The sequence below is a fragment of the Pseudophryne corroboree genome, chromosome 3 (genome assembly GCF_028390025.1).
Source record: "Pseudophryne corroboree isolate aPseCor3 chromosome 3, aPseCor3.hap2, whole genome shotgun sequence".
Taxonomy (NCBI): Eukaryota; Metazoa; Chordata; class Amphibia; order Anura; family Myobatrachidae; genus Pseudophryne; species Pseudophryne corroboree.
Window position 1 is genome coordinate 632945 of NC_086446.1, and position 27377 is coordinate 660321.

General features: G+C 47.8%; 1 protein-coding gene across 2 annotated transcripts in view; it reads right to left on the minus strand.

Annotated features, from left to right (window-relative positions):
- Positions 1 to 416: 416 nt before the first annotated feature.
- Positions 417 to 27377, minus strand: part of LOC135054474 (oocyte zinc finger protein XlCOF6-like) — a 71719-nt gene continuing 44758 nt past the window's right edge. The window contains exon 6 of one of the 2 annotated variants that reach the window (XM_063957572.1): positions 417 to 3976. In XM_063957572.1, the coding sequence (XP_063813642.1) occupies positions 1938 to 3976 (2039 nt within the window). In that variant the 3' untranslated portion in view covers positions 417 to 1937. Of the gene's footprint in view, positions 3980 to 27377 lie in introns of both variants that reach the window. The other variant, XM_063957571.1, reaches the window with a different exon arrangement.

Below are 27377 nucleotides of genomic sequence, written 5' to 3' on the forward strand. Positions count from 1 at the left end.
CGAATTTCTGAGGGATTAATTAGAAATAAGGAAGCATAATCATCATTAAGTCTAATTATCAACTGGTTCTGTGCGGGACCCATACACCTATTTACTACCTCCAGCAACCCCTGGTACTGCACTGCGGCCATCCGCCCTGTCTCCCTCCACTACTGACACCTACCCCATTACTGCCACCCGCCCTGTCCCCCCCACTGCTGCCACCACCCTGTCTCCCCCCACTACTGCCACCCGCCCTGTCCCCCCCCCCCCACTACTGACACCTAACCCGGCTCCCCCACTACTGCCACCCGCCCTGTCTCCCCCCAATACTACCACCCGCCCTGCCTCCCCCCACTACTGCCACCTCCCCTGTCTCCCCCCACTACTGCCACCCGCCCTGTCCCCCCCACTGCCACCACCCTGTCTTCCCCCACTACTGCCACCACCCTGTCTCCCCCACTACTGCCACCCAATCTGTCTCCACCAATACTGCCAGCCACACTGTCTTCTCCACTACTGCCAGCAACTGGCATCACCAACACCTGGAGCTCAGCAACCATTTAGGATTGGTACTGGGTTCTCAGTATCCAGCACAAGAGACAGGTCATCTGCATAGCAGTGGTAGATGAGGGCATGACATCTGATTATTTCAAAAGAAATTGATGCAGCTATAGGGCTTATTTAAATTACTGTTACCAATCAATAAATTCTGGCTGAATGAAAATGCAACACTTTAAGATGAACAATCAATAACTGATTTTTTTATTTTTTGTTTTCCACATAAAAAATAATATTAAACACAATGGTCACACGTATATATAATAACAAGTAAATAGAATCACATGTAGAAACATCCAATGGAAAAGTGCCGTATATCTAATGAATTGTGTGTAAGACTCTCCGAGAAAGCACCGAGGTGTGAAACCGGCTGGGGTTTATTCCTATCATCCTGCTCAGTCCGAGGACGGCCGGAGGCAGCCGCACCTATACTATTAGAGGCAAGTGACCCCTCCAGCATGAGACATGGACCACCAAAAGGGAATCATCACCTCTGCATTCCAGCAGCACCGCCTATGGTGAGACTACACTGGCTGCCGCAAACTAAATAAGTGACGGGCCCGTCATATAGCAGAGGAACAGAGCCGCTACTCAAACACCTCCGGCTCAGGAGAGAGAGAGCCGGGAGGTGATCACATTAAGACAGGATACATGCAATTCATCAGATATACCGCACTTTTCTATTGGATGCTTCTAAAAGTGATTCTATTTGCTTTTTATATTTACGTGTGACCATTGTGTTTAAAATAATTTTTTATGTGGAAAACAAAAAAATCGAGACATTGATTTTTCACCTTAAAGTGTTGCATCTTGATCCAGATAAAATGTATTGCTTGGTAACAGTAATGTAAATCAGCGCAATAGCCCCATTCATTTCTTTTGCATACATGGGAAGCTAGAGATCCGTTGAATTAGACCTTTAAGCGGCTACGTTTAAAATAAGTGTTCACACAAACACGACTGGGCTAATTCCTGCTACTACAATAATCTAGATATATAGTAATTTTTCTATATTCATATTAGCGCCTGAAAATTCCTTTTTAGTCTGTTTCACCCTGCAGTAGCATGTATATTGCAAAAAGCATAGGAGATAGGATAAGAACCTTGAAGAACGCATGGCAATGATAAGTATACTTCAGAAGATTAAAATGGTTCCTCATATGAGTGGTCTATTGTGTGCAACAAGAGATGATTTATTTCTCAGAGTATGGAAATGGCCTCTGACGTGTGTAACTTCTCTGATGTGTAACATGTTGTGATTTCTGTGTAAAACATTTCCCCACACTAAGAACATGGAAATGGCTTCTAACCTATGTGACTTCGCTGATGTGTAACAAGATGTGATTTGTGTGTAATACATTTCCCACACTCAGAGCAAGACATGAGAGTGTGACTTCTCATGTATAACGAGATGATTTGTATGGAAAACATTTCCCACGTTCAGAACATGGAAATGGCTTCTCACTTGTGTGACTTCTCTCATGTTTTATAAGAACTGATTTGTGTGCAAAACATTTCCCACACTCAGAACATAGAAATGGTTTCTCACCTGTGTGACTTCGCTGATGTCTAACCAGATGTGATTTCTGATAAAAACATTTCCCACACTCAAAGCAAGAACATGGCTTCTCACCTGTGTGACTTCTCTCATGTTTAATAAGATCTGATTTGAGTGCAAAACATTTCCCACACTCAGAACATGGAAATGGCTTCTCACCTGTGTGAGTTCTCTGATGTGTAGTAAGATCTGATTTCCGTGCAAAACATTTTGCACACTCAGAGCAAGAAAATGGCTTCTCACCTGTGTGACTTCTTTGATGTATAACAAGATGTGATTTACTTACACAACATTTACCACACTCAGTGCAAGAAAATAGATTTTCACCTGTGTGACTTCTCTTATGTATAACAAGTTCTGATTTCCGTGCAAAACCTTTCCCACACTCAGAACATGGAAATGGCCTCTCACCTGTGTGACTTCTCTTATGTATAACAAGATATGATTTGCATCCAAAACATTTCCCGCACTCAGAACATGGAAATGGATTCTCACCTGCATGACTTCGCTGATGTGTAACAAGTTGTGATTTCCGGGTAAAACATTTCCCGCACTCAGAGCAAGAAAATGGCTTCTCACCTGTGTGACTTCTCTGATGTGTAACAAGAGCTGATTTGTGTGCAAAACATTTCCCACACTCAGAACATGGAAATGGCTTCTCACCTGTGTGACTTCTCTGATGTGTAACAAGATGTGATTTTTGGGTAAAACATTTCCCACACTCAGAGCAAGAAAATAGATTCTCACCTGTGTGACTTCTCTTATGTATAACAAGTTCTGATTTGTGTGCAAAACATTTCCCACACTCAGAACATGTAAATGGCTTCTCACCTGTGTGACTTCGCTGATGTTTAACAAGATCTGATTTCCAGATAAAGCATTTCCCACACTCAGAGCAAGAAAATGGATTCTCACCTGTGTGACTTTGCTGATGTTTAACAAGATATGATTTCTGTGCAAAACATTTACCACACTCAGAACATGGAAAAGGCCTCTCACCTTTGTGCCTTCTCTGATGTCTAACAAGATATGATTTCTGTGCAAAACATTTCCCACACTCAGAACATCGAAATGGTAATGTACCTGTGTGACTTTTTTTATGTGTATCAAGAGTTGTTTTGTATGTAAAACACTTCCCACACTGAGAACAGGAAAATGGTTTCTCACCTGTATGTATTCTCTTATGTGTAACAAGACGTGATTTGCATGTAAAACATTTCCCACACTCAGAACATGAAAATGGCCTCTCCCCTGTATGTATTTTCTCATGTCTAAAAAGATCTGATTTCTGTGAAAAACATTTCCCACACTCAGAGCAAGAAAATGGCTTCTCACCTGTGTGAGTTCTCTCATGTTTAATAAGATCTGATTTGAGTGCAAAACATTTCCCACACTCAGAACATGAAAATGGCTTCACACCTGTGTGACTTCTCTGATGTGTAATATGACCTGATTTCTGTGTAGAGCATTTCCCACACTCAGAACATATCAGTGGCCTCTCACCTGTGTGTCTTCTTTGATATGTAACAAGAGCCGATTTGTATGTAAAACATTTCCCACACTCAGAACATATCAGTGGCCTTTCACCTGCCTTAGCTGGATGATGGGTAATAAGCTTTGTGTTCTGTGTAAAACATTTGGCATCTATAGACCAGGGAAACTCTGTATTTACTCTCAGAGCTGTAACAGATGCACCAATATCAGAGTGATCAGGAGAACATTTCCCAGGATCAGAGGCAACAGCTGATACAACTGGATGTATAATTGGGGTAATAGGGTGATCTCCTGGAGAATCCTGTCTACTGTCATTATCTTTTATGTCACAATCCGGGGATAACATTAGATGTCCTTCTGAGATATTCCTGCTTGTGTGTCCATCTGCTGGAAATAAAACACATTATGGAAATGTGACATTTTCTGTAAACAATATTAATCTTGTAAACAACAGGAGAAGACGACTCTCTGGGACACTTAATTAAAAATGTGTGTGTATAATAAAACATCATTTTTAATGAAGGCTTTATAATATTGCGTCTCAAACTATCATTGTGTCCACCCTCCTGAGAACACAATAACAAATGTAATATTATAATAAGACTTAGATATATCTCTCTCTTGTACTGGTAACTAACCATGAAGTATACATGAAGATACAGTCACTCACCAAGTCCTATGTCAGCACCAATGTAAAACAATGGATGGGGAACATATCGTATGAATTGGAGATTCTAGATGAACAATAACATCAGTCATATGAGCTGATGGATCAGAGAAATGTCTCCTAACATTACTCCTGGAAGCATTGGTAAGGTAGCATTAATTTGTGTGTGCTCATACGCTGGTAAGCCTGTACATGTGTTACTCACCCTTATATAAGGTATATTGCTACAGCAGAGTAGGTGTGGTACAAGGTACTTTACATGCAATACACCAGAGGTTCTCATACTCGGTCCTCGGAGGCCCACACAGTGCATGTTTTGCAGGTCTCCGCACAGAATCACAAGTCAAATAATTAGCTCCACCTGTGGACCTTTTAAAATGTGTCAGTGAGTAATTAATACACCTGTGCACCTGCTGGGTTACCTACAAAACATGCACTGTGTGGGTCCACGAGGACCAAGTTTGAGAACCTCTGCAATACACCATATAATACCCTGTAATCATCATCATCTGCTAGGTTATAATTAGAGATGTGCACCGGACATGGTTTTGTGTTTTGGTTTTGGATTCGGTTCCGCGGTCTTGTTTTGGATTCGGACGCGTTTTGGCAGAACCTCCCTTAAGAATTTTTGCCGGATTCAGGTGCGTTTTGGATTCGTGTGGGTTTTTTTTTTAAAACCCTCAAAAACAGTTTAATTCATAGAATATGGGGGTAATTTTGATCCTACAGTATTATTAACCTCAATAACCATAGTTTCCACTCATTTCCAGTCTATCCTGAACACCTCACAATATTATTTTTAGTCGTAAAATTTGCACCGAGGTTGCTGGATGACTAAGCTAAGCGACCCAAGTAGGCGGGACAAACACCGGGCCCATCTAGGAGTGGCACTGTAGTGTCAGACAGAATGGCACTTAAAAAAATAGTCCCCAAACAGCACATGATGCAAATAAATAAAAAAAGAGGTGCAAGATGGAATTGTCCTTGGGCCCTACCACCCACCCTTATGTTGTATAAACAGGACATGCACACTTTAACAAACCCATCATTTTAGCGACAGGGTCTGCCACACGACTGTGGCTGAAATGATTGGTTGGTTTGGGCCCCCACGAAAAAATAAGCAATCAATCTCTCCTTGCACAAACCGGCTCTACAGAGGCAACTCCTCGCTGACAAGGTGACCGGCTGCACTAAACACTCTTTTAGAGTACACACTGGAGGGGGGGGCAACTTAGGTAAAATAAAGCCAGTTTGTGCAAGGACCTCCAAATTGCCTCTTTTTCCTGCCAGTATACGTACGGACTGTCTGACATGCCTACAGTGATGCAGTCACTCATATAATCCTCCACCATTCTTTCAATGGTGACAGAATCATATGCAGTGACAGTAGACAACATGTCAGTAGTCGTTGGCAAGTCCTTCAGTCCGGACCAGATGCCAGCACTCGCTCCTGACTGCCCTGCATCACCGGCAGCGGGTGGTTTTGGAAATTTGATCCTTTTCCTAGCAGCCCCAGTTGCGGGAGAAAATGAAGGAGGAGCTGTTGGCGGGTCACGTTCCACTTGACTTGAAAAGTGTCTCACTAGCAGGTCTTTGAACGTCTGCAGACTTGTGTCTGCCGGAAAGAGAGATACAACATAGGCTGTAAACCTAGGATCGAGCACGGTGGCCAAAATGTAGTGCTCTGATTTCAACAGATTGACCACCCGTGAATCCTGGTTAAGCGAATGAAGGGCTCCATCCACAAGTCCCACATGCCTAGCGGAATCACTCCGTTTTAGCTCCTTCAGTCTCTCCAGCTGCTTCTGCAAAAGCCTGATGGGGGAATGACCTGACTTAGGCTGGCAGTGTCTGAACGGACTTCACTTGTGGCAAGTTCAAAGGATTGGAGAACCTTGCACAACGTTGAAATCATTCTCAATTGCACTTGAGTCAGGTGCATTCCCCCTTCTTTGCCTGTATCATAGGCAGATGTACATGCTTGAATGGCCTTTTGCTGCTCCTCCATCCTCTGAAGCATATAGAGGGTTGAATTCCACCTCGTTACCACCTCTTGCTTCAGCCGATGGCGGGGCACGTTCAGGAGTGTTTGCTGGTGCTCCAGTCTTCGGCACGAGGTGGCTGAATACCGAAAGTGGCCCGCAATTCTTTGGGCCACCGACAGCATGCCACTGTCAGTTTTTTTTAAATTCTGCACCACCAAATTCATTGTGTGTGCAAAAATAAGATTTTACTTACCGGTAAATCTATTTCTCGTAGTCCGTAGAGGATGTTGGGGACTCCGTAAGGACCTTGGGATAGACGGGCTCCACAGGAGACATGGGCACTTTAAGAAAGAATTTAGTTCCTGGTGTGCACTGGCTCCTCCTTCTATGCCCCTCCTCCAGACCTCAGTTAGAGAAACTGTGCCCAGAGGAGCTGACAGTACGAGGAAAGGATTTTTGTTAATCCAAGGGCAAGATTCATACCAGCCACACCAATCACACTGTATAACCTGTGATAACATCCCAGTTAACAGTATGAAAACAACATATCATCAGTTCAAGACAGATGCAACAATAACGTAACCCTTATTGAAGCAATAACTATATATAAGTATTGCAGAAGAAGTCCGCACTTGGGACGGGCGCCCAGTATCCTCTACGGACTACGAGAAATAGATTTACCGGTAAGTAAAATCTTATTTTCTCTAACGTACTAGAGGATGCTGGGGACTCCGTAAGGACCATGGGGATTATTCCAAAGCTCCCAAACGGGCGGGAGAGTGCGGATGACTCTGCAGCACCGATTGAGCAAACAGGAGGTCCTCCTCAGCCAGGGTATCAAACCTATAGAATTTTGCAAAAGTGTTTGAACCCAAGTAGCAGCTCGACACAGCTGCAGTACCGCCCCCCCCCCCCTCCCGGACAGCTGCCCAAGAAGAGCCCACCTTCCTAGTGGAATGGGCCTTGACCGAATTCGGTAACGGCAAGCCAGCCGTAGAATGCGCTTGCTGAATCGTGTTACAGATCCAGCGAGCAATAGTTTGCTTTGAAGCAGGAGCACCAATCTTGTTGGATGCATACAGGACAAACAGAGACTCCGTTTTCCTGACCCTAGCCGTCCTGGCCACGTAAATTTTCAAAGTCCTGACTACATCGAGTAACTCGGAATCCTCCAAGTCACGTGTAGCCACAGGCACCACAACAGGTTGGTTCATATGAAAAGATGATACCACCTTTGGCAGAAATTGTGGACCGGTCCGCAATTCCGCTCTATCCATGTGGAAAACCAGATAGGGGCTTTAATGCGACAAATCCGCTAATTCTGACACACGCCTAGCTGAAGCCAAGGCTAACACCATGACCACCTTCCACGTGAGATATTTTAACTCCACCGTTTTAAGTGGTTCACACCAGTGTGACTTTGGAAACTTAGCACCACGTTAAGATCCCAGGGTGCCACCGGAGGCACAAAAGGAGGCTGAATATGTAGTACTCCTTTTACAAATGTCTGAACTTCTGGAAGAGAAGCCAACTCCTTTTGAAAGAAAATGGGTAAGGCAGAAATCTGTAACTTAATGGAGCCTAATTTTAGGCCCAAATTCACTCCGGACTGTAGGAAGTGAAGAAAACGTCCAGCTGGAATTCCTCCGTAGGAGCATTCCTGGCCTCACACCAAGAAACATATTTTCGCCATATATGGTGATAATGTTTAGATGTCACGTCCTTCCTAGCTTTAATCAGCGTAGGAATGACCTCATCCGGAATGCCTTTCTCTGCTAGGATCCGGCGTTCAACCGCCATGCCGTCAAACGCAGCAGCGGTAAGTCTTGGAACAGACACGGCCCCTGTTGCAACAGGTCCTGTCTTAGAGGAAGAGGCCACGGTTCGTCTGTGAGCATTTCTTGCAGATCTGGATACCAAGTCCCTCGTGGTCAATATGGAACAATGAGGATTGTTCTCACTCCTCTTTTTCTTATTATCCTCAGCACCTTGGGTATGAGAGGAAGAGGAGGAAATACATAGACCGACTGGAACACCCACGGTGTCACCAGGGCGTTTACAGCTTCTGCCTGCGGGTCTCTTGACCTGGCGCAATACCTCTGTAGCTTTTTGTTGAAGCGGGATGCCATCATGTCCACCTGTGGCAGTTCCCACCGACTTGTACTCTGTGCGAAGACTTCTTGATGAAGTCCCCACTCTCCCAGGTGGAGGTCGTGTCTGATAAGGAAGTCTGCTTCCCAGTTGTCCACTCCCGGAATGAACACTGCTGACAGTGCGCTGACATGATTCTCCGCCCAGTGAAGAATTCTGTCGGCTTCCGCCATCGCCACTCTGCTCCTTGTGCCGCCTTGGCGGTTTACATGAGCCACTGCGGTGATGTTGTCTGACTGGATCAGAACCAGTTGGTCGCAAAGCAAGGGCTCCGCTTGACGCAGGGCGTTGTATATGGCCCTTAGTTCCAGGATGTTGATGTGAAGGCAAGTCTCTTGACTTGACCACAGACCTTGGAAATTTCTTCCCTGTGTGACTGCTCCCCAACCTCGGAGGCTTTCGTCCGTGGTCACCAGGACCCAGTCCTGAACGCTGAATCTGCGGCCCTCGAGAAGGTGAGTACTCTGCAGCCACCATAGCAGTGACACACTGGCCCTGGGGGACAGGTTGATTAACCGATGCATGTGAAGATGTGACCCGGACCACTTGTCCAGTAAGTCCCATTGGAAAGTCCTCGCATGGAACCTGCCGAAGGGAATGGCCTCGTATGATGCCACCATCTTTCCCAGGCCTCGAGTTCAGTGATGCACAGACACCTGTTTTGGTTTCAATAGGTTCCTGACCAGGGTCATGAGTTCCTGGGCTTTTTCTATCGGGAGATAAACCCTTTTCTGGTCTGTGTCCAGAATCATGCCCAAGAAAGGCAGACGAGTCGTAGGAACCAACTGCGACTTTCGAATATTGAGAATCCAGCCGTGTTGTCATAACACCTCCAGTGAAAGTGATACGCTGTTCAGCAACTGCTCTCTTGATCTCGCTTTTATGAGGAGATCGTCAAAGTACGGGATAATTGTGACACCTTGCTTCCGCAGGAGCACCATCATTTCCGCCATTACCTTGGTGAATATTCTCGGTGCCGTGGAGAGACCAAACGGCAACGTCTGAAATTGGTAATGACAATCCTGTACCGCAAATCTCAGGTACGCCTGATGAGGTGGATAAATGGGGACATGAAGGTATGCATCCTTTATGTCCAGAGACACCATAAAATCCCCCCCTTCCAGGCTTGCGATGACCGCTCTTAACGATTCCATCTTGAACTTGAACCTTTTGAGGGATAGGTTCAGGGATTTTAAATTCAATATGGGTCTGACCGAACCGTCCGGTTTTGGGACTACAAACATGGTCCAATAATAACCCCTTCCTTGTTGAAGGAGGGTACCCTTGACCACCACCTGTTGAAGATACAATTTGAGAATTGCTTTTAACACTATTTCCCTCTCTTGGGGGGAAACTGGTAGGGCCGATTTGAAATATCGGTGAGGGGGCATCTCTTCGAATTCCAACTTGTAGCCCTGAGACACAATTTCTATTGCCCAGGGATCCACCTGGGAGTGAACCCACATGTGGCTGAAATTTCGAAGACGTGCCCCCACCGGACCCAGCTCCGCCATTGGAGCCCCAGCGTCATGCGGTGGATTTTGTAGAGGCCGGGGAGGACTTCTGTTCCTGGGAACTAGCTGCGTTGTGCAGCTTCTTTCCTCTGCCTCTACCTCTGGCAAGAAAGGACGCACCTCGGACTTTCTTGTTTCTATGTGATCGAAAGGACTGGATTTGAAAATGCGGTGCTCTCTTAGGCTGTGAGGGAATATAAGGCAAAAAATGTGACTTTCCAGCTGTAGCTGTGGAGACCAGGTCCGAGAGACCCTCCCCGAACAATTCCTCACCCTTATAAGGTAAAACTTCCATATGCCTTTTTGAGTCGGCATCACCTGTCCATTGCCGAGTCCACAGGACCCTTCTGGCAGAAATCGACATAGCGTTTATTCTAGAACCCAGAAGACTAATGTCTCTTTGAGCATCTCTCATATATAGGACAGCGTCTTTAATATGCCCCAGGGTCAATAACACAGTATCCTTATCTACGGTATCAAGCTCCTCAGATAAGGTATCCGTCCATGCTGCCACAGCACTACACACCCAGGCCGACGCGATTGCCGGCCTTAGTAAGGTACCCGAATGTGTATAAATGGACTTTAGGGTAACCTCCTGCTTGCGATCAGCAGCATCTTTGAGGGTAGCCGTATCCTGGGACAGCAGGGCTACCTTCTTGGTTAAGCGTGTTAATGCTTTGTCCACCCTAGGGGAGGATTCCCATCGTAACCTGTCCATAGTCGGGAAAGGATACGCCATAAGAATCCGTTTGGAAATCTGCAGTTTTTTATCTGGAGATTCCCAAGCCTTTTCACATAACTCATTCAGTTCGTGTGAGGGGGGAAAGGTTACCTCAGGCTTCTTTCCCTTATACATATGCACCCTCGTGTCAGGGACAGGGGTTTCCTCAGTGATGTGCAAAACCTCTTTTATTGCTATAATCATATATCGAAGAGACTTAGCCAATTTTGGCTGTAACTTTGCATCATCGTCAGAATCCGTGTCGGTATCTGTGTCAACAATTTGGGATAGTGGGCACTTTTGAGACCCTGACGGTCCCTGCAACATAGGGTCAGGCACGGGTTGAGACCCTGACTGCCCCAATGCCTCAGCCTTGTCAAATCTTTTATGCAAGGAATTAACATTTTCATTTAAAACCTTCCACATATCCATCTAATCAGGTATCGGCGCCGTCGGCGGATACACCACATTCATTTGCTCCTGCTCCTCTCCCACATAGCCTTCTTCATCAGACATGTCGACACAAGCGTACCGACACACCACACACACAGGGAATGCTCTTTCTGGAGACAGTTCCCCCACCAGGCCCTTTGGAGAGACAGAGAGAGAGAGTATGCCAGCACACACCCCAGCGCTATAAATCCCAGGAATAACACAGTAACTTAATGTTAACCCAGTAGCTGCTGCAAGTATAGTTTTTTTTGGCGCCTAATTATGTGCCCACCCTCTCTTTCCAACCCTCTTCAACCGTGTATCAGCAGGGGAGAGCCTGGGGAGCTTCCTCGACGGCAGGCTTCTGTCCTGCTTAAACTGTACTTTTTTGGCGGGGGCTCATACATATATACAGTTCCCAGCTGTATATATGTGCACTTTTGCCAATATGAGGTCCCCAATGCTGCCCAGGGCGCCCCCCCCCCCGCGCGCCCTGCACTCTTACAGTGACCGGAGTATGTGAGGAGTGTGGAGCAATGGAGCACAGCTGCAGTGCTGTGCATTACCTCTCGTGAAGATCATGAAGTCTTCTGACGCCTGTGAAGTCTTCTTTGCTTCTCATACTCACCCGGCTTCAATCTTCCGGCTCTGCGAGGGGGACGGCGGCGCGGCTCTGGGACCGGACGGCGAGGGTGAGATCCTGCTTACCGATCCATCTGGAGCTAATGGTGTCCAGTAGCCTAAGAAGCAGGACCTAGCCTCAGAGAGTAGGGCTGCTTCTCTCCACTCAGTCCCACGATGCAGGGAGTCTGTTGTCAGCAGAGCTCCCTAAAAATAAAAAAACAAACTAAAATACTTTCTAACAGCAAACTCAGGAGAGCTCACTGAAAATCACCCAGCTCGTCTGGGCACAGTATCAAACTGAGGTCTGGAGGAGGAGCATAGAGGGAGGAGCCAGTGCACACCAGAACCTAAATTCTTTCTTAATGTGCCCATGTCACCTGCGGAGCCCGTCTATCCCATGGTCCTTACGGAGTCCCCAGCATCCTCTAGGACGTTAGAGAAACATGGGACGTGCTGGAATTTGGCCACATGTAATGCACGCACAATATCCCCAGGAGAGTCCAATTGGGGTAAGACAATCTGCTGATGATGTTCCTCAGTTTCCGTAAGAGGTTGACAGCTGAGTGCCTCTTATGGAAAGCGGTGATACAAAGCGTAGCCTGCCTAGGAACGAGTTGGCGTTTGCAAGATGATGCTACTGGTGCCGCCGCTGCTGTTCCTGCTGCGGGAGGCAATACATCTACCCAGTGGGCTGTCACAGTCATATAGTCCTTAGTCTGCCCTGCTCCACTTGTCCACATATCCGTGGTTAAGAGGACACTGGGTACAACTGCATTTTTTAGGACACTGGTGACTCTTTTTCTGACATCTGTGTACATTCTCAGTATCGCCTGCCTAGGGGAGTGGAACCTAGATGGTATTTGGTACCGGGGACACGTTACCTCAAGAAATTCCCTAAGTCCCTGTGAACTAACGGCGGATACCAGACGCACATCTAACACCAACATAGTTGTCAAGGCCTGAGTTATCCGCTTTGCAATAGGATGACTGCTGTGATATTTAATCTTCCTCGCAAAGGACTGTTGGACAGTCAATTGCTTACTGGAAGTAGTACAAGTAGTCTTCCGACTTCCCCTCTGGGATGACGATCGACTCCCAGCAGCAACAACAGCAGCGCCAGCAGCAGTAGGCGTTCCACTCAAGGATGCATCGGAGGAATCCCAGTTAGTAGAGGACTCGTCAGTCTTGCCAGTGACATGGCCTGCAGGACTATTGGCTTTCCTGTCTAAGGAGGAAATTGACATTGAGGGAGTTGGTGGGGTGGTTTGCAGGAGCTTGGGTACAAGAGGTAGAAGGGATTTAGTTGTCAGTGGACTGATTCCGCTGACACCAAAAGTTTTTGAACTTGTCACTGACTTCTGATGAATGCGCTCCAGGTGGCGTATAAGGGAGGATGTTCCTAGGTGGTTAACATCCTTACTCCTACTTATTACAGCTTGGCAAAGGCAACAAACGGCTTGACACCTGTTGTCCGCATTTCTGTTAAAATAATTCCACACCGAAAAGGTGATTTTTTTTTTGTCTTTTGACCAGGCATGTCAATGGCCATATTCATCCCACGGACAACAGGTGTCTCCCTGGGTGCCTGACTTAAACAAACCACCTCACCTTCAGAATCCTCCTAGACAATTTCCTCCTCAGCGCCAGCAACACCAATACCCTCATCCTGGTGTACTTCAACAGTGACATCTTCAATTTGAATATCAGGAACTGGACTGTGGGTGCTCCTTCCAGGATGGGGGCGTGCAAATGGTGGAAGGCGCAAGCTCTTCCCGTCCAGTGTTGGGAAGGTCAGGCATAGCAACCAACACAATTGGACTTTCCTTGGGGATTTGTGATTTAGAAGAATGCACAGTTCAGCACTGACAGGATACCAGAAGTGACACGGAGCAGCTAGATACAGCAATGGGCTACTGTACTGTAGTACTATACTGGTGGTCACCACAATGCAGCACTGACACTGAGCACAGATATTGAGCTTTTCAGGCAGAGAAAGTAGCCACGTCCTCTCCACTCAATCTACAATGCACGAGTGAAAATAGCGGCGACACGCGGTTCTTTATATTGAATCCGAATATCGCGAGAATCCGTCAGCGGGATGATGACGTTTTGCCTTGTTTGGGTTAACCGAGCAAGGCGGGAAGAACCAAGGTTGCCTCGGACCCGTGTAAACCACGTGAAGTTCGGGGGGGTTCGGATCTCAACGAACCGAACCTGCTCATCTCTAGTTATAATCCACTTTTACACCCCCATCATCAGTGTCTTAACTGTATTCTCTCAATAGTAATAAGGATGATGTGTGTACGGTAAGTATGATAATAAGATTTATGGTAGACTTACCATGGTTAAATCTCTTTCTGCGAGGTACATTGGGTTCCACAGGGAAACATCGAGGTGTAAAGATTGATCTTGATCCAGGCACCAACAGGCTAAAGCTTTAGACTGTCCCAAGATGCATTGCAGGGCCTCTTCTATATCCCCGCCTCCAGGCACTGGAGTTTTGTTAACCAGTCCTATGTAAAAGCAGGAAAAGGAAAAGGCAGATGTTAGTCACATAGAGCCACGTCCTCTATGTGACCAGCGCCTAATGCCACACAAGCCCAAAGAAGATAAATGCGTCAGGATGGGCGCCTTGTGGAACCCAGTGTACCTCGCAGAAAGAGATTTAACCATAGTAAGTCTACCATAAATCTCCTTTTCTGCAGCAGGGTACACTGTGTTCCACAGGGAAATATCGAGGATGTTCTAAAGCAGTTCCTCAAGGGAGGGGAAGCACCTTAGCGGGAGGGGAAGCATCCTGGGAGGCGGAAGTATCAAAGGCATAGAACCTAATAAACGTGTTCACTGAAGACCACGTAGCCACCTTACACAATTGTTCTGCGGTTGCGCCACGGCTGGCCGCCCAATAAGGTCCAATAGACTGAGTAGAATGGGCCTAAATAGCAGCAGGAGCTGGGAGTTTAGCCTGCGCATAAGCTTGTGCAATCACCATTGTAATCCATCTGGCCAAGGTTTGCTTGTTTGCAGGCCAGCCACGTTTGTGGTAACCAAACAGTACAAACAGGGTATCTGACCTGCTGATGGAGGCAGTCCACATATATACAGAGAGCCTGTACCACATCCAAAGACCGTTCTTTGGAAATTAATCCAGAAGAGTTGAAGGCCGGAATCACAATCTCTTAGTTAAGGTGGAAAGATGACACCACCTTAGGTAGATAACCTGGGCGAGTTCGAAGAACTGCACGGTAATTATGAAAAATCAAAAAGGGTGGACGACAAGACAAAGCTCCTAAGTCGGACACCCGTCTAGCAGAGGCAATAGCCAGCAGAAACAGGACCTTGGCTGTGAGCTATTTAAGGTCCACTGAGTCAAGAGGTTAAAATGGGTATTCTTGCATGGCCTTCAAGACAAAAGACAAATCCCATGGAGCCACAGGAGGGACATAGGGAGGTTGGATTCGCAAGAAAGCCCTGAGTGAAGGTATTAACATCAGGTATAGATGCAATTTTTCTCTGAATCCACACCGACCAGGCAGATATGTGAACCTTGAGGGAGGCCAGACGAAATCCTAAATCTAGACCTTGTTGCAAAAAAGCCAGAAGTCTGGAAGTACTAAACCTGTAAGCATTGAAATTCATAGCAGTACACCAGGTGAAGTAAGAATTCCAGACCCTATAATAAATCCGTGCAGAAGCCGGTTTGCGGGCCTTTAGCATAGCTTGGATAACCGCCACGGAGAATCCTTTGGCCCCCAGGAGTGAAGCTTCAAGAGCCACACCGTCAAAGCCAGTCTGGCCAGGTCCAGGTAGACACAAGGGCCCTGAACGAGGAGGTATGCGCGATGAGGAAGTAGAATAGAACCAATGCCGTCTGGGCCACGCTGGAGCGACTAGAAGTAGTATTCCTCCTTCTTACTTGAACTTCCATAATACCCTGGGCAGGAGTGACACTGGAGGGAACACGTAGGGCAGCCGAAAATAAGAATTTACTTACCGATAATTCTATTTCTCGGAGTCCGTAGTGGATGCTGGGGTTCCTGAAAGGACCATGGGGAATAGCGGCTCCGCAGGAGACAGGGCACAAAAGTAAAGCTTTTCCAGATCAGGTGGTGTGCACTGGCTCCTCCCCCTATGACCCTCCTCCAGACTCCAGTTAGGTACTGTGCCCGGACGAGCGTACACAATAAGGGAGGATTTTGAATCCCGGGTAAGACTCATACCAGCCACACCAATCACACCGTACAACTTGTGATCTAAACCCAGTTAACAGTATGATAACAGAGGAGCCTCTGAAAGATGGCTCCCTAAACAATAACCCGAATTAGTTAACAATAACTATGTACAAGTATTGCAGATAATCCGCACTTGGGATGGGCGCCCAGCATCCACTACGGACTCCGAGAAATAGAATTATCGGTAAGTAAATTCTTATTTTCTCTATCGTCCTAGTGGATGCTGGGGTTCCTGAAAGGACCATGGGGATTATACCAAAGCTCCCAAACGGGCGGGAGAGTGCGGATGACTCTGCAGCACCGAATGAGAGAACTCCAGGTCCTCTTTTGCCAGGGTATCAAATTTGTAGAATTTTACAAACGTGTTTTCCCCCGACCACGTAGCTGCTCGGCAGAGTTGTAATGCCGAGACCCCTCGGGCAGCCGCCCAAGATGAGCCCACCTTCCTTGTGGAATGGGCCTTAACAGATTTAGGCTGTGGCAGGCCTGCCACAGAATGTGCAAGTTGAATTGTGCTACAAATCCAACGAGCAATCGACTGCTTAGAAGCAGGAGCACCCAACTTGTTGGGTGCATACAGAATAAACAGCGAATCAGATTTTCTGACTCCAGCCGTCCTTGAAATGTATATTTTTAAAGCTCTGACAACGTCCAACAACTTGGAATCCTCCAAGTCGCTTGTAGCCGCAGGCACTACAATAGGCTGGTTCAGGTGAAACGCTGATACCACCTTAGGAAGGAAGTGCGGACGCGTCCGCAGTTCTGCCCTATCCGAATGGAAAATTAGATAAGGGCTTTTATAAGATAAAGCCGCCAGTTCAGATACTCTCCTGGCTGAAGCCAGGGCCAGTAGCATGGTCACTTTCCATGTGAGATATTTCAAATCCACCTTTTTCAGTGGTTCAAACCAATGGGATTTGAGGAAATCTAAAACTACATTTAGATCCCACGGTGCCACCGGAGGCACCACAGGAGGCTGTATATGCAGTACTCCTTTAACAAAAGTCTGGACCTCAGGAACTGAGGCCAATTCTTTTTGGAAGAATATTGACAGGGCCGAAATTTGAACCTTAATAGATCCCAATTTGAGACCCATAGACAATCCTGATTGCAGGAAATGTAGGAATCGACCCAGTTGAAATTCCTCCGTCGGAGCACTCCGATCCTCGCACCACGCAACATATTTCCGCCAAATGCGGTGATAATGCTTCGCGGTAACTTCCTTTCTTGCTTTTATCAAAGTAGGAATGACTTCTTCCGGAATGCCTTTTCCCTTTAGGATCTGGCGTTCAACCGCCATGCCGTCAAACGCAGCCGCGGTAAGTCTTGAAATAGACAGGGACCCTGCTGCAGCAGGTCCCTTCTCAGAGGTAGAGGCCACGGATCGTCCGTGACCATCTCTTGAAGTTCCGGGTACCAAGTCCTTCTTGGCCAATCCGGAGCCACTAGTATCGTTCTTACTCCTCTTCGCCGTATAATCCTCAATACCTTTGGTATGAGAGGCAGAGGAGGAAACACATACACCGACTGGTACACCCAAGGTGTTACCAGCGCGTCCACAGCTATTGCCTGCGGATCTCTTGACCTGGCGCAATACCTGTCCAGTTTTTTGTTGAGGCGAGACGCCATCATGTCCACCATAGGTCTTTCCCAATGGTTTACTAGCATGTGGAAAACTTCTGGATGAAGTCCCCACTCTCCCGGGTGAAGGTCGTGTCTGCTGAGGAAGTCTGCTTCCCAGTTGTCCACTCCCGGAATGAACACTGCTGACAGTGCTATCACATGATTCTCCGCCCAGCGAAGAATCCTCGCAGCTTCTGCCATTGCACTCCTGCTTCTTGTACCGCCCTGTCTGTTTACATGGGCGACTGCCGTGATGTTGTCTGACTGGATCAACACCGGTTTTCCTTGAAGCAGAGGTTCTGCCTGGCTTAGAGCATTGTAGATTGCTCTTAGTTCCAGAATGTTTATGTGAAGAGACTTTTCCAGGCTCGTCCACACACCCTGGAAGTTTCTTCCTTGGGTGACTGCTCCCCAGCCTCTGAGGCTGGCGTCCGTGGTCACCAGGATCCAATCCTGTATGCCGAATCTGCGGCCCTCCAATAGATGAGCACTCCGCAACCACCACAGAAGAGATACCCTTGTCCTTGGCGACAGGGTTATCCGCAGGTGCATCTGAAGATGCGACCCTGACCATTTGTCCAACAGATCCCTTTGGAAAATCCTTGCGTGGAATCTGCCGAATGGAATTGCTTCGTAAGAAGCCACCATTTTTCCCAGGACTCTTGTGCATTGATGTACAGACACCTTTCCTGGTTTTAAGAGGTTCCTGACCAGGTCGGATAACTCCTTGGCTTTTTCTTCGGGTAGAAAAACCTTTTTCTGAACCGTGTCCAGAATCATCCCCAGGAACAGCAGACGAGTCGTCGGCATTAACTGGGATTTTGGAATATTCAGAATCCATCCGTGCTGTTTTAGCACCTCTTGAGATAGTGCTAATGCCATCTCTAGCTGTTCTCTGGACTTTGCCCTTATTAGGAGATCGTCCAAGTATGGGATAATTAATACGCCTTTTCTTCGAAGAAGAATCATCATCTCGGCCATTACCTTTGTAAAGATCCGAGGTGCCGTGGACAAACCAAACGGCAGCGTCTGAAACTGATAGTGACAGTTTTGTACAACGAACCTGAGGTACCCCTGGTGTGAGGGGTAAATCGGAACGTGGAGATACGCATCCTTGATGTCCAAGGATACCATAAAATCCCCTTCTTCCAGGTTCGCTATCACTGCTCTGAGTGACTCCATCTTGAACTTGAACCTCTTTATGTACAGGTTCAAGGACTTCAGATTTAGAATAGGCCTTACCGAGCCATCCGGCTTCGGTACCACAAATAGAGTGGAATAATACCCCTTCCCTTGTTGTAGAAGAGGTACCTTGACTATCACCTGCTGAGAGTACAGCTTGTGAATGGCTTCCAAAACCGTCTCCCTTTCGGAGGGGGACGTTGGTAAAGCAGACTTCAGGAAACGGCGAGGTGGATCTGTCTCTAATTCCAACCTGTACCCCTGAGATATTATCTGCAGGATCCAGGGATCTACCTGCGAGTGAGCCCACTGCGCGCTGTAATTTTTGAGACGACCGCCCACCGCCCCCGAGTCCGCTTGAGAAGCCCCAGCGTCATGCTGAGGCTTTTGTAGAAGCCGGGGAGGGCTTCTGTTCCTGGGAAGGAGCTGCCTGTTGCTGTCTCTTCCCTCGTCCTCTGCCTCGTGGCAGATATGAATATCCCTTTGCTCTCTTATTTTTAAAGGAACGAAAGGGCTGCGGTTGAAAAGTCGGTGTCTTTTTCTGTTGGGGAGTGACTTGAGGTAAAAAGGTGGATTTCCCGGCTGTAGCCGTGGCCACCAAATCTGATAGACCGACTCCAAATAACTCCTCCCCTTTATACGGCAAAACTTCCATATGCCGTTTTGAATCCGCATCGCCTGTCCACTGTCGCGTCCATAAACCTCTTCTGGCCGAAATGGACATAGCACTTACCCGTGATGCCAGTGTGCAGATATCCCTCTGTGCATCACGCATATAAAGAAATGCATCCTTTATTTGTTCTAACGACAGTAAAATATTGTCCCTATCCAGGGTATCAATATTTTCGATCAGGGACTCTGACCAAACTACCCCAGCACTGCACATCCAGGCAGTCGCTATAGCTGGTCGTAGTATAACACCTGCATGTGTGTATATACTCTTTTGGATATTTTCCAGCCTCCTATCTGCTGGATCTTTAAGTGCGGCCGTCTCAGGAGAGGGTAACGCCACTTGTTTAGATAAGCGTGTGAGCGCCTTGTCCACCCTAGGAGGTGTTTCCCAGCGCGCCCTAACCTCTGGCGGGAAAGGGTATAATGCCAATAACTTCTTTGAAATTAGCACCTTTTTATCGGGGGCAACCCACGCTTCATCACACACGTCATTTAATTCTTCTGATTCAGGAAAAATTATAGGTAGTTTTTTCACACCCCACATAATACCCTGTTTAGTGGTACCTGTAGTATCAGCTAAGTGTAACGCCTCCTTCATTGCCAAAATCATATAACGTGTGGCCCTACTGGAAAATACGGTTGATTCGTCACCGTCACCACTGGAATCAGTGCCTGTGTCTGGGTCTGTGTCGACCGACTGAGGCAAAGGGCGTTTTACAGCCCCTGACGGTGTTTGAGGCGCCTGGACAGGCACTAATTGATTGTCCGGCCGCCTCATGACGCTATCCCGTAATTCCACAAATAATGGCATCCATTCTGGTGTCGACCCCCTAGGAGGTGACATCCCCATATTTGGCAATTGCTCCGCCTCCACACCAATATCGTCCTCATACATGTCGACACACACGTACCGACACACAGCAGACACACAGGGAATGCTCTTTAACGAAGACAGGACCCACTAGCCCTTTGGGGAGACAGAGGGAGAGTCTGCCAGCACACACCAAAAGCGCTATATATGACAGGGATAGCCTTATAATAAGTGCTCCCTTATAGCTGCTTTATATATCAAATATTGCCACTATATTTGCCCCCCCTCTCTGTTTTACCCTGTTTCTGTAGTGCAGTGCAGGGGAGAGACCTGGGAGCCGTCCTGACCAGCGGAGCTGTGAGAGGAAATGGCGCCGTGTGCTGAGGAGATAGGCCCCGCCCCTTTTTCGGCGGGCTCGTCTCCCGCTATTTAGTGAATCCAGGCAGGGGTTAAATATCTCCATATAGCCTCTGGGGGCTATATGTGAGGTATTTTTAGCCTTTATATAGGTTTACATTTGCCTCCCAGGGCGCCCCCCCCCAGCGCCCTGCACCCTCAGTGACTGCGTGTGAAGTGTGCTGAGAGGAAAATGGCGCACAGCTGCAGTGCTGTGCGCTACCTTTAGAAGACTGCAAGAGTCTTCAGCCGCCGATTCTGGACCTCTTCTTACTTCAGCATCTGCAAGGGGGCCGGCGGCGCGGCTCCGGTGACCATCCAGGCTGTACCTGTGATCGTCCCTCTGGAGCTGATGTCCAGTAGCCAAGAAGCCAATCCATCCTGCACGCAGGTGAGTTCACTTCTTCTCCCCTCAGTCCCTCGTTGCAGTGATCCTGTTGCCAGCAGGACTCACTGTAAAATAAAAAACCTAAGCTAAACTTTTTCTAAGCAGCTCTTTAGGAGAGCCACCCAGATTGCACCCTTCTCGGCCGGGCACAAAAATCTAACTGGAGTCTGGAGGAGGGTCATAGGGGGAGGAGCCAGTGCACACCACCTGATCTGGAAAAGCTTTACTTTTGTGCCCTGTCTCCTGCGGAGCCGCTATTCCCCATGGTCCTTTCAGGAACCCCAGCATCCACTAGGACGATAGAGAAAATAGGATTTTAATTACCTACCGGTAAATCCTTTTCTCGTAGTCCGTAGAGGATGCTTTACATTAGTATCATGGGGTATAGACGGGTTCACTAGGAGTCACTGGAACTTTAAGAGTTTGAGAGTGTGGGCTGGCTCCTCCCTCTATGCCCCTCCTACCAGACTCAGTCTAGAAACTGTGCACGAGGAGATGGACAACTTTGAGAGAAGGATTTTACAAAGATAGTGGCGAGATTCACACCAGCTCACACATACAAAACAAACAAAGCTAACTAGCTTGAAACATCAGCAATGGCTGAACAATATTACATAACCAAGTAACAAAACAGTACTAAACCGAGAACTAAGCAGTACTGAAGTAACCACTGCAGAATTACAAAGCGGTGGGCAGGTGCCCAACATACTCTACGGACTACGAGAAAAGGATTTACCGGCAGGTAATTAAAAATAAGATTTTAAACCTGCCGGTAAATCTTTTTCTCCTAGTCCGTAGAGGATGCTGGGGACTCGGTAAGGACCATGGGGTATAGACGGGCTCTGCAGGAGACATGGGCACTATAAAGAACTTTTAGTATGGGTGTGCACTGGCTCCTCCCTCTATGCCCCTCCTCCAGACTTCAGTTAGAGAAACTGTGCCCAGAGGAGATGGACAATACGAGGAAAGGATTTTGTTAATCTAAGGGCAAAATTCATACCAGCCCACACCATCCACACCGTATAACATGATATATACGCAACCAGTTGACAGTATGAACAAAACAGTATCAGTCAAAGACAGATCTCAACTGTAACATAACCTTTAAGTAAGCAACAACTGTATACAAGCCTTGAAGATTTAGTCCGCACTGGGACGGGCGCCCAGCATCCTCTACGGAGTAGGTGAAAAAGATTTACCGGTAGGTTTAAAATCTTATTTTCTCTTACGTCCTAGAGGATGCTGGGGGCTCCGTAAGGACCATGGGGTTTATACCAAAGTTCCAGACCGTGCGGGAGAGTGCGGATGACTCTGCAGCACCGATTGAGCAAACGCAAGTTCCTCATCAGCCAGGATATCAAATTTATAGAACTTTGCAAAAGTGTTTGAACCTGACCAAGTAGCTGCTCGGTAAAGCTGTAATGCCGAGACGCCTCGGGCAGCCGCCCAAGAAGAGCCCACCTTCCTAGTGGAATGGGCCTTTACTGAATTCGGTAACGGCAATCCAGCCATAGAGTGAGTCTACTGAATCGTGTTACAGATCCAGCGAGCAATAGTCTGCTTTAAAGCAGGAGCGCCAACTTTGTTGGCTGCATACAGGACAAACAGTGCTTCTGTTTTCCTAACCTGAGCCGTCCCGGCTACATACATTTTTAAGGCTCTGACGACATCCAGAGACTTGGAGTCCTCCAAGTCACTCATAGCCACAGGCACCACAATAGGTTGGTTCAAATGAAATGAAGAAACCACCTTAGGTAAAAATTGAGGACGAGTCCTCAACTCTGCTCTATCCACATGGAAAATCAAATAGGGGCTCTTGTGAGACAAGGCCGCCAATTCGGACACCCGCCTAGCAGATGCCAAGGCCAATAACATGACCACCTTCCAAGTGAGAAATTTCAATTCAACCGTCTGAAGAGGTTCAAACCAGTGAGATTTTAGGAACCATAACACCACGTTAAGGTCCCATGGTGCCTCTGGGGGCACAAAAGGAGGCTGAATGTGCAGCACTCCTTTTACAAAAGTCTGGACTTCTGGGAGAGAAGCCAATTCCTTCTGAAAGAATATAGATAGGGCCAAAATCTGTACCTTAATGGAGCCTAGCTTCAGGCCCATATCCACTCCAGTCTGTAGGAAGTGGGGAAAACGGCCCAGATGGAAATCTTCCGTAGGAGCATTCTTGGATTCACACCAAGATACATACTTCCTCCAGATACGGTGATAATGTTTCGCCGTCACCTCCTTCCTAGCCTTTATCAGAGTAGGGATGACATCCACCGGAATACCTTTCCCAGCTAGGATTCGGTGTTCAAACGACATGCCGTCAAACATAACCGCGGTAAGTCTTGGAACACGCAGGGCCCCTGCTGCAACAGGTCCTCCCTGAGAGGAAGAGGCCACGGATCTTCTGTGAGCATTTCCTGAAGATCTGAATACCAGGCCCTTCGAGGCCAATCTGGAACAATGAGTATTGTCTGCACTCTTTTTCGTCTTATGAATCTCAATATTTTTGAGATGAGAGGAAGAGGAGGGAACACATAGACCGACGGAAACACCCACGGTGTCATCAAGGCGTCTACCGCTACTGCCTGAGGGTCCCTTGACCTTGCACAATACCTCCGAAGCTTCTTGTTGAGGCGTGACGCCATCATGTCTATTTGAGGAAGTCCCCAATGACTTGTTATCTCTACAAAAACTTCTTGATGAAGTCCCCACTCTCCTGGATGGAGATCGTGTCTGCTGAGGAAGTCTGCTTCCCAGTTGTCCACTCCCGGAATGAAGACTGCTGACAGAGCGCTCACGTGATTTTCCACCCAACGAAGAATCCTGGTGGCTTCCGCCATTGCCACTCTGCTCCTTGTCCCGCCTTGACGGTTTACAAGAGCCACGGCTGTGACGTTGTCTGATTGAATCAGAACCGGTAGGTCGCGAAGAAGAATCTCTGCTTGTCGTAGGCCGTTGTATATGGCCCGCAATTCCAGTACGTTGATGTGTAGACAAGCCTCCTGGCTTGACCATAGCCCCTGAAAGTCTCTTCCTTGTGTGACTGCTCCCCATCCTCGGAGGCTCCCGTCCGTGGTCATCAGAACTCATTCTTGAATGCCGTACCTGTGACCCTCTAGAAGGTGAGCACTTTGCAGCCACCACAGGAGAGATACCCTGGCCCTGCATTGATGAACATACACTCTTTTTGGTTTTAGCAGGTCTCTGACCATGTTCTGGAGGTCCTGGGCTTTTTCCATCAGGAGAAAAATCCTCGTCTGTTCCGTGTCCATAATTATGCCTAGGAATGATAGACGAGTTGTTGGAATCAATTGTGACTTCGGCAGATTGAGAATCCAACCGTGCTGTTGTAGCACTCTCAGGGAGAGCGACATGCTCTTCAGTAATTGATCTCTCTAACTCGCTTTTATCAGGAGATCATCCAAGTATGGGATAATTGTGACTCCCTGCCTGCACAGGAGCACCATCATCTCCGCCATCACCTTGGTGAAAATCCTCCGGGCCGTGAAAAGCCCAAACGGCAACGTCTGAATTCTCAGGTACTCCTGGTGAGGAGGATATATGGGGACATGAAGGTATGTATCCTTTATGTCCAGTGACACCATAAAATCCCCCCCCCCCCCCAATTCCACACTGGATATCACAGCCTGGAGCGATTCCATCTTGAATTTTAACTTTTTCAAGTACAGGTTTAGGGATTTTAGATTTAAAATGGGTCTGACCGAACCATCCGGCTTCGGGACCACGAACAGGGTCGAATAGTACCCTTTCCCCTGTTGGGCTAGGTGAACCTTGACAACCACTTGCTGTTGACACAGATTTTGAATTGCAGCTAACACTACTTCCCTCTCTGAGGGAGAAGCTGGCAAGGCCGACTTGAAAAATCGGCGAGGGGGCACCTCTTAGAATTCCAGCCTGTAGCCTTGGGATACAATATCCATCAACCAAGGATCCACGTCTGACAGAACCCAGACCTGGCTGAAGAGTCGAAGTCGTGCCCCCACCGGTGCGGACTCCCTCAGTGGAGCCCCAGCGTCATGCGGTGGATTTAGTAGAAGCCGGGTAGGACTTCTGCTCCTGGGAACTAGCCGAAGCAGGCGTTCTCTTCCCTCTACACTTACCTCTGGCGAGGAAGGATGAGCCCCGACCTCTTCTGGACATATGCGACCGAAAGGACTGCATCTGATATTGTGGAGTTTGCTTTTGCTGTGGGGAAACAAAAGGTAAAAAGGTAGATTTACCCACGGTAGCTGCTGAAACCAGGTCCGCGAGACCGTCCCCAAATAAAACTTCACCAGTGTAAGGTAAAACCGTCATATGCTTCTTTGAGTCGGCATCACCCGTCCATTGGCGGGTCCACAGAGCTCGCCTCGCAGAAATCGCCATAGCGTTGGCTCTGGAACCAAGCAGCCCAACGTCTCTTTGAGCGTCTCTCATATATAAGACTGCGTCTTTAATGTGACCTAAGGTAAGTAAAACGGTATCCCTGTCTAGGGTATCAATGCCAGCTGATAAGGTATCTGTCCAAGCTGCAACTGCGCTACAAACCCATGCCGATGCTATTGCCGGCCTGAGCAAAGCACCCGTATGCGTATAAATAGATTTTTAGGTAGTTTCCTGTCTGCGATTAGCAGGATCCGTGAGGGCTGCCGTGTTTGGAGACGGTAGCGCCACCTTCTTGGACAGACGCGTTAAAACCTTGTCCTCCCTGGGCGAGGATTCCCACCGTACCCTGTCCTGTGCAGGGAAAGGATACGCCATAAGAATCCTCTTGGGAATCTGCAGTTTTTTGTCCGGAGTCTCCCAAGCTTTTTCAAATAACTCGTTCAGCTCATGAGATGGGGGAAAGGTTACCTCAGGTCTCTTTTCCTTATACATGCGCACCATCGTGTCAGGGACAGAGGGGTCATCAGTGATATGCAAAACATCTTTTATTGCAATAATCATATAATGAATACTTTTGGCCACCCTTGGGTGTAACCTTGCATCATCGTAGTCGACACTGGACCAGAATCCATGTCGGTATCAGTGTCTGCTATTTTGGATAGGGGACGTTTTTGAGACCCTGAAGGGCCCTGTGACACAGTCCAATCCGTGGATTGACTCCCTGTTGTTTCCCTGGACTCTGCTTTGTCCATTCTCTTATGTAATAAGGTCACATTTGCATTTAAAATATTCCACATGTCCACCCAATCATGAGTCGGAATTGATAGTGACTGTCTAACAGTGCAAATCTGAGATAAGCCTGGTGAGGTGGCCAAATCGGAATGTGGAGGTACGCATACTTGATATCCAAGGATACCAGAAACTCTCCCTCTTCCAGACATGAAATCACTGCTCTGAAAGACTCCATTTTGAATTTGAACACCCTCAGGTAAGGGTTCAACGATTTCAAGTTCAAAATTGGTCTGACCGAACCATCTGGTCTCGGTACCACCAATTTTAGGATGGCTTCCTGTAGGATAGCCCTGTCTGTCAGCAAAGCTGGCAAGCCTGATTTGAAGAATCAGTGAGGCGGGAGTTCTCGAAACTCCAGTCTGTACCCCTGGGACACAATATCCTGTACCTAGGGATACAGGCCGGATGACACCCAGACGTGCCTGAAAAGTCTGAGTCTCGCACCCACCAGCCCGTCCTCCAGGCTTTGAGGTCCACTGACATAAGGATTTTGAGGAACCAGAAGCAGGTCTATGGTCCTGGGAGCCTGTGTGTACAGGCTTTTTGAATTTTGCCTGAGCACCTCTAAAGCAAGTGGTAGAAGGCTTGGGCTTTTTTGTCTTAGCGGTCCGAAAGGACTGCTGCACAGCTGAAGAAAACGGTTTCTTCGTAGAAGGAGCAACAGAGGGAAGGAAAGGTGACTTACACGCGATTGCCGTGGAAATCCAGAGGGAAGGAAAGGTGACTTACCCGCAGTTGCCGTGGAAATCCACGCAACCAACGCTTCCCCAAATGGTGACTCACTCGCCACAAACATCTTCTGGCTGTTAGGGGGTGGCGGCATGCTGCTGGGGTGACCGTTCGCCTGGGGCGGCAAACGATCTATCCCTTCAGGAGCTAAGTGTCCTGTCAGCGGAGATAGTGGCTCTCACCCTGTAGGGTAGGACACTACTCCCCGCTAAGTCCCACGATGCAGGGAGGCTGTTGCCAGCAGCCTCCCTGTAAAATAATAAACTCTAAAAAAAACTTTTACTAGAGAAACTCTGTAGAGCTCCCCTAGCTGTGACCGGCTCCTCCGGGCACATTATCTAAACTGAGTCTGGTAGGAGGGGCATAGAGAGAGGAGACAGCCCACACTTTCAAACTCTTAAAGTGCCAGTGTCTATACCCCATGGTACTAATGTGGACCCCAGCATCCTCTAGGACGTAAGAGAAAGTTCCATTGAA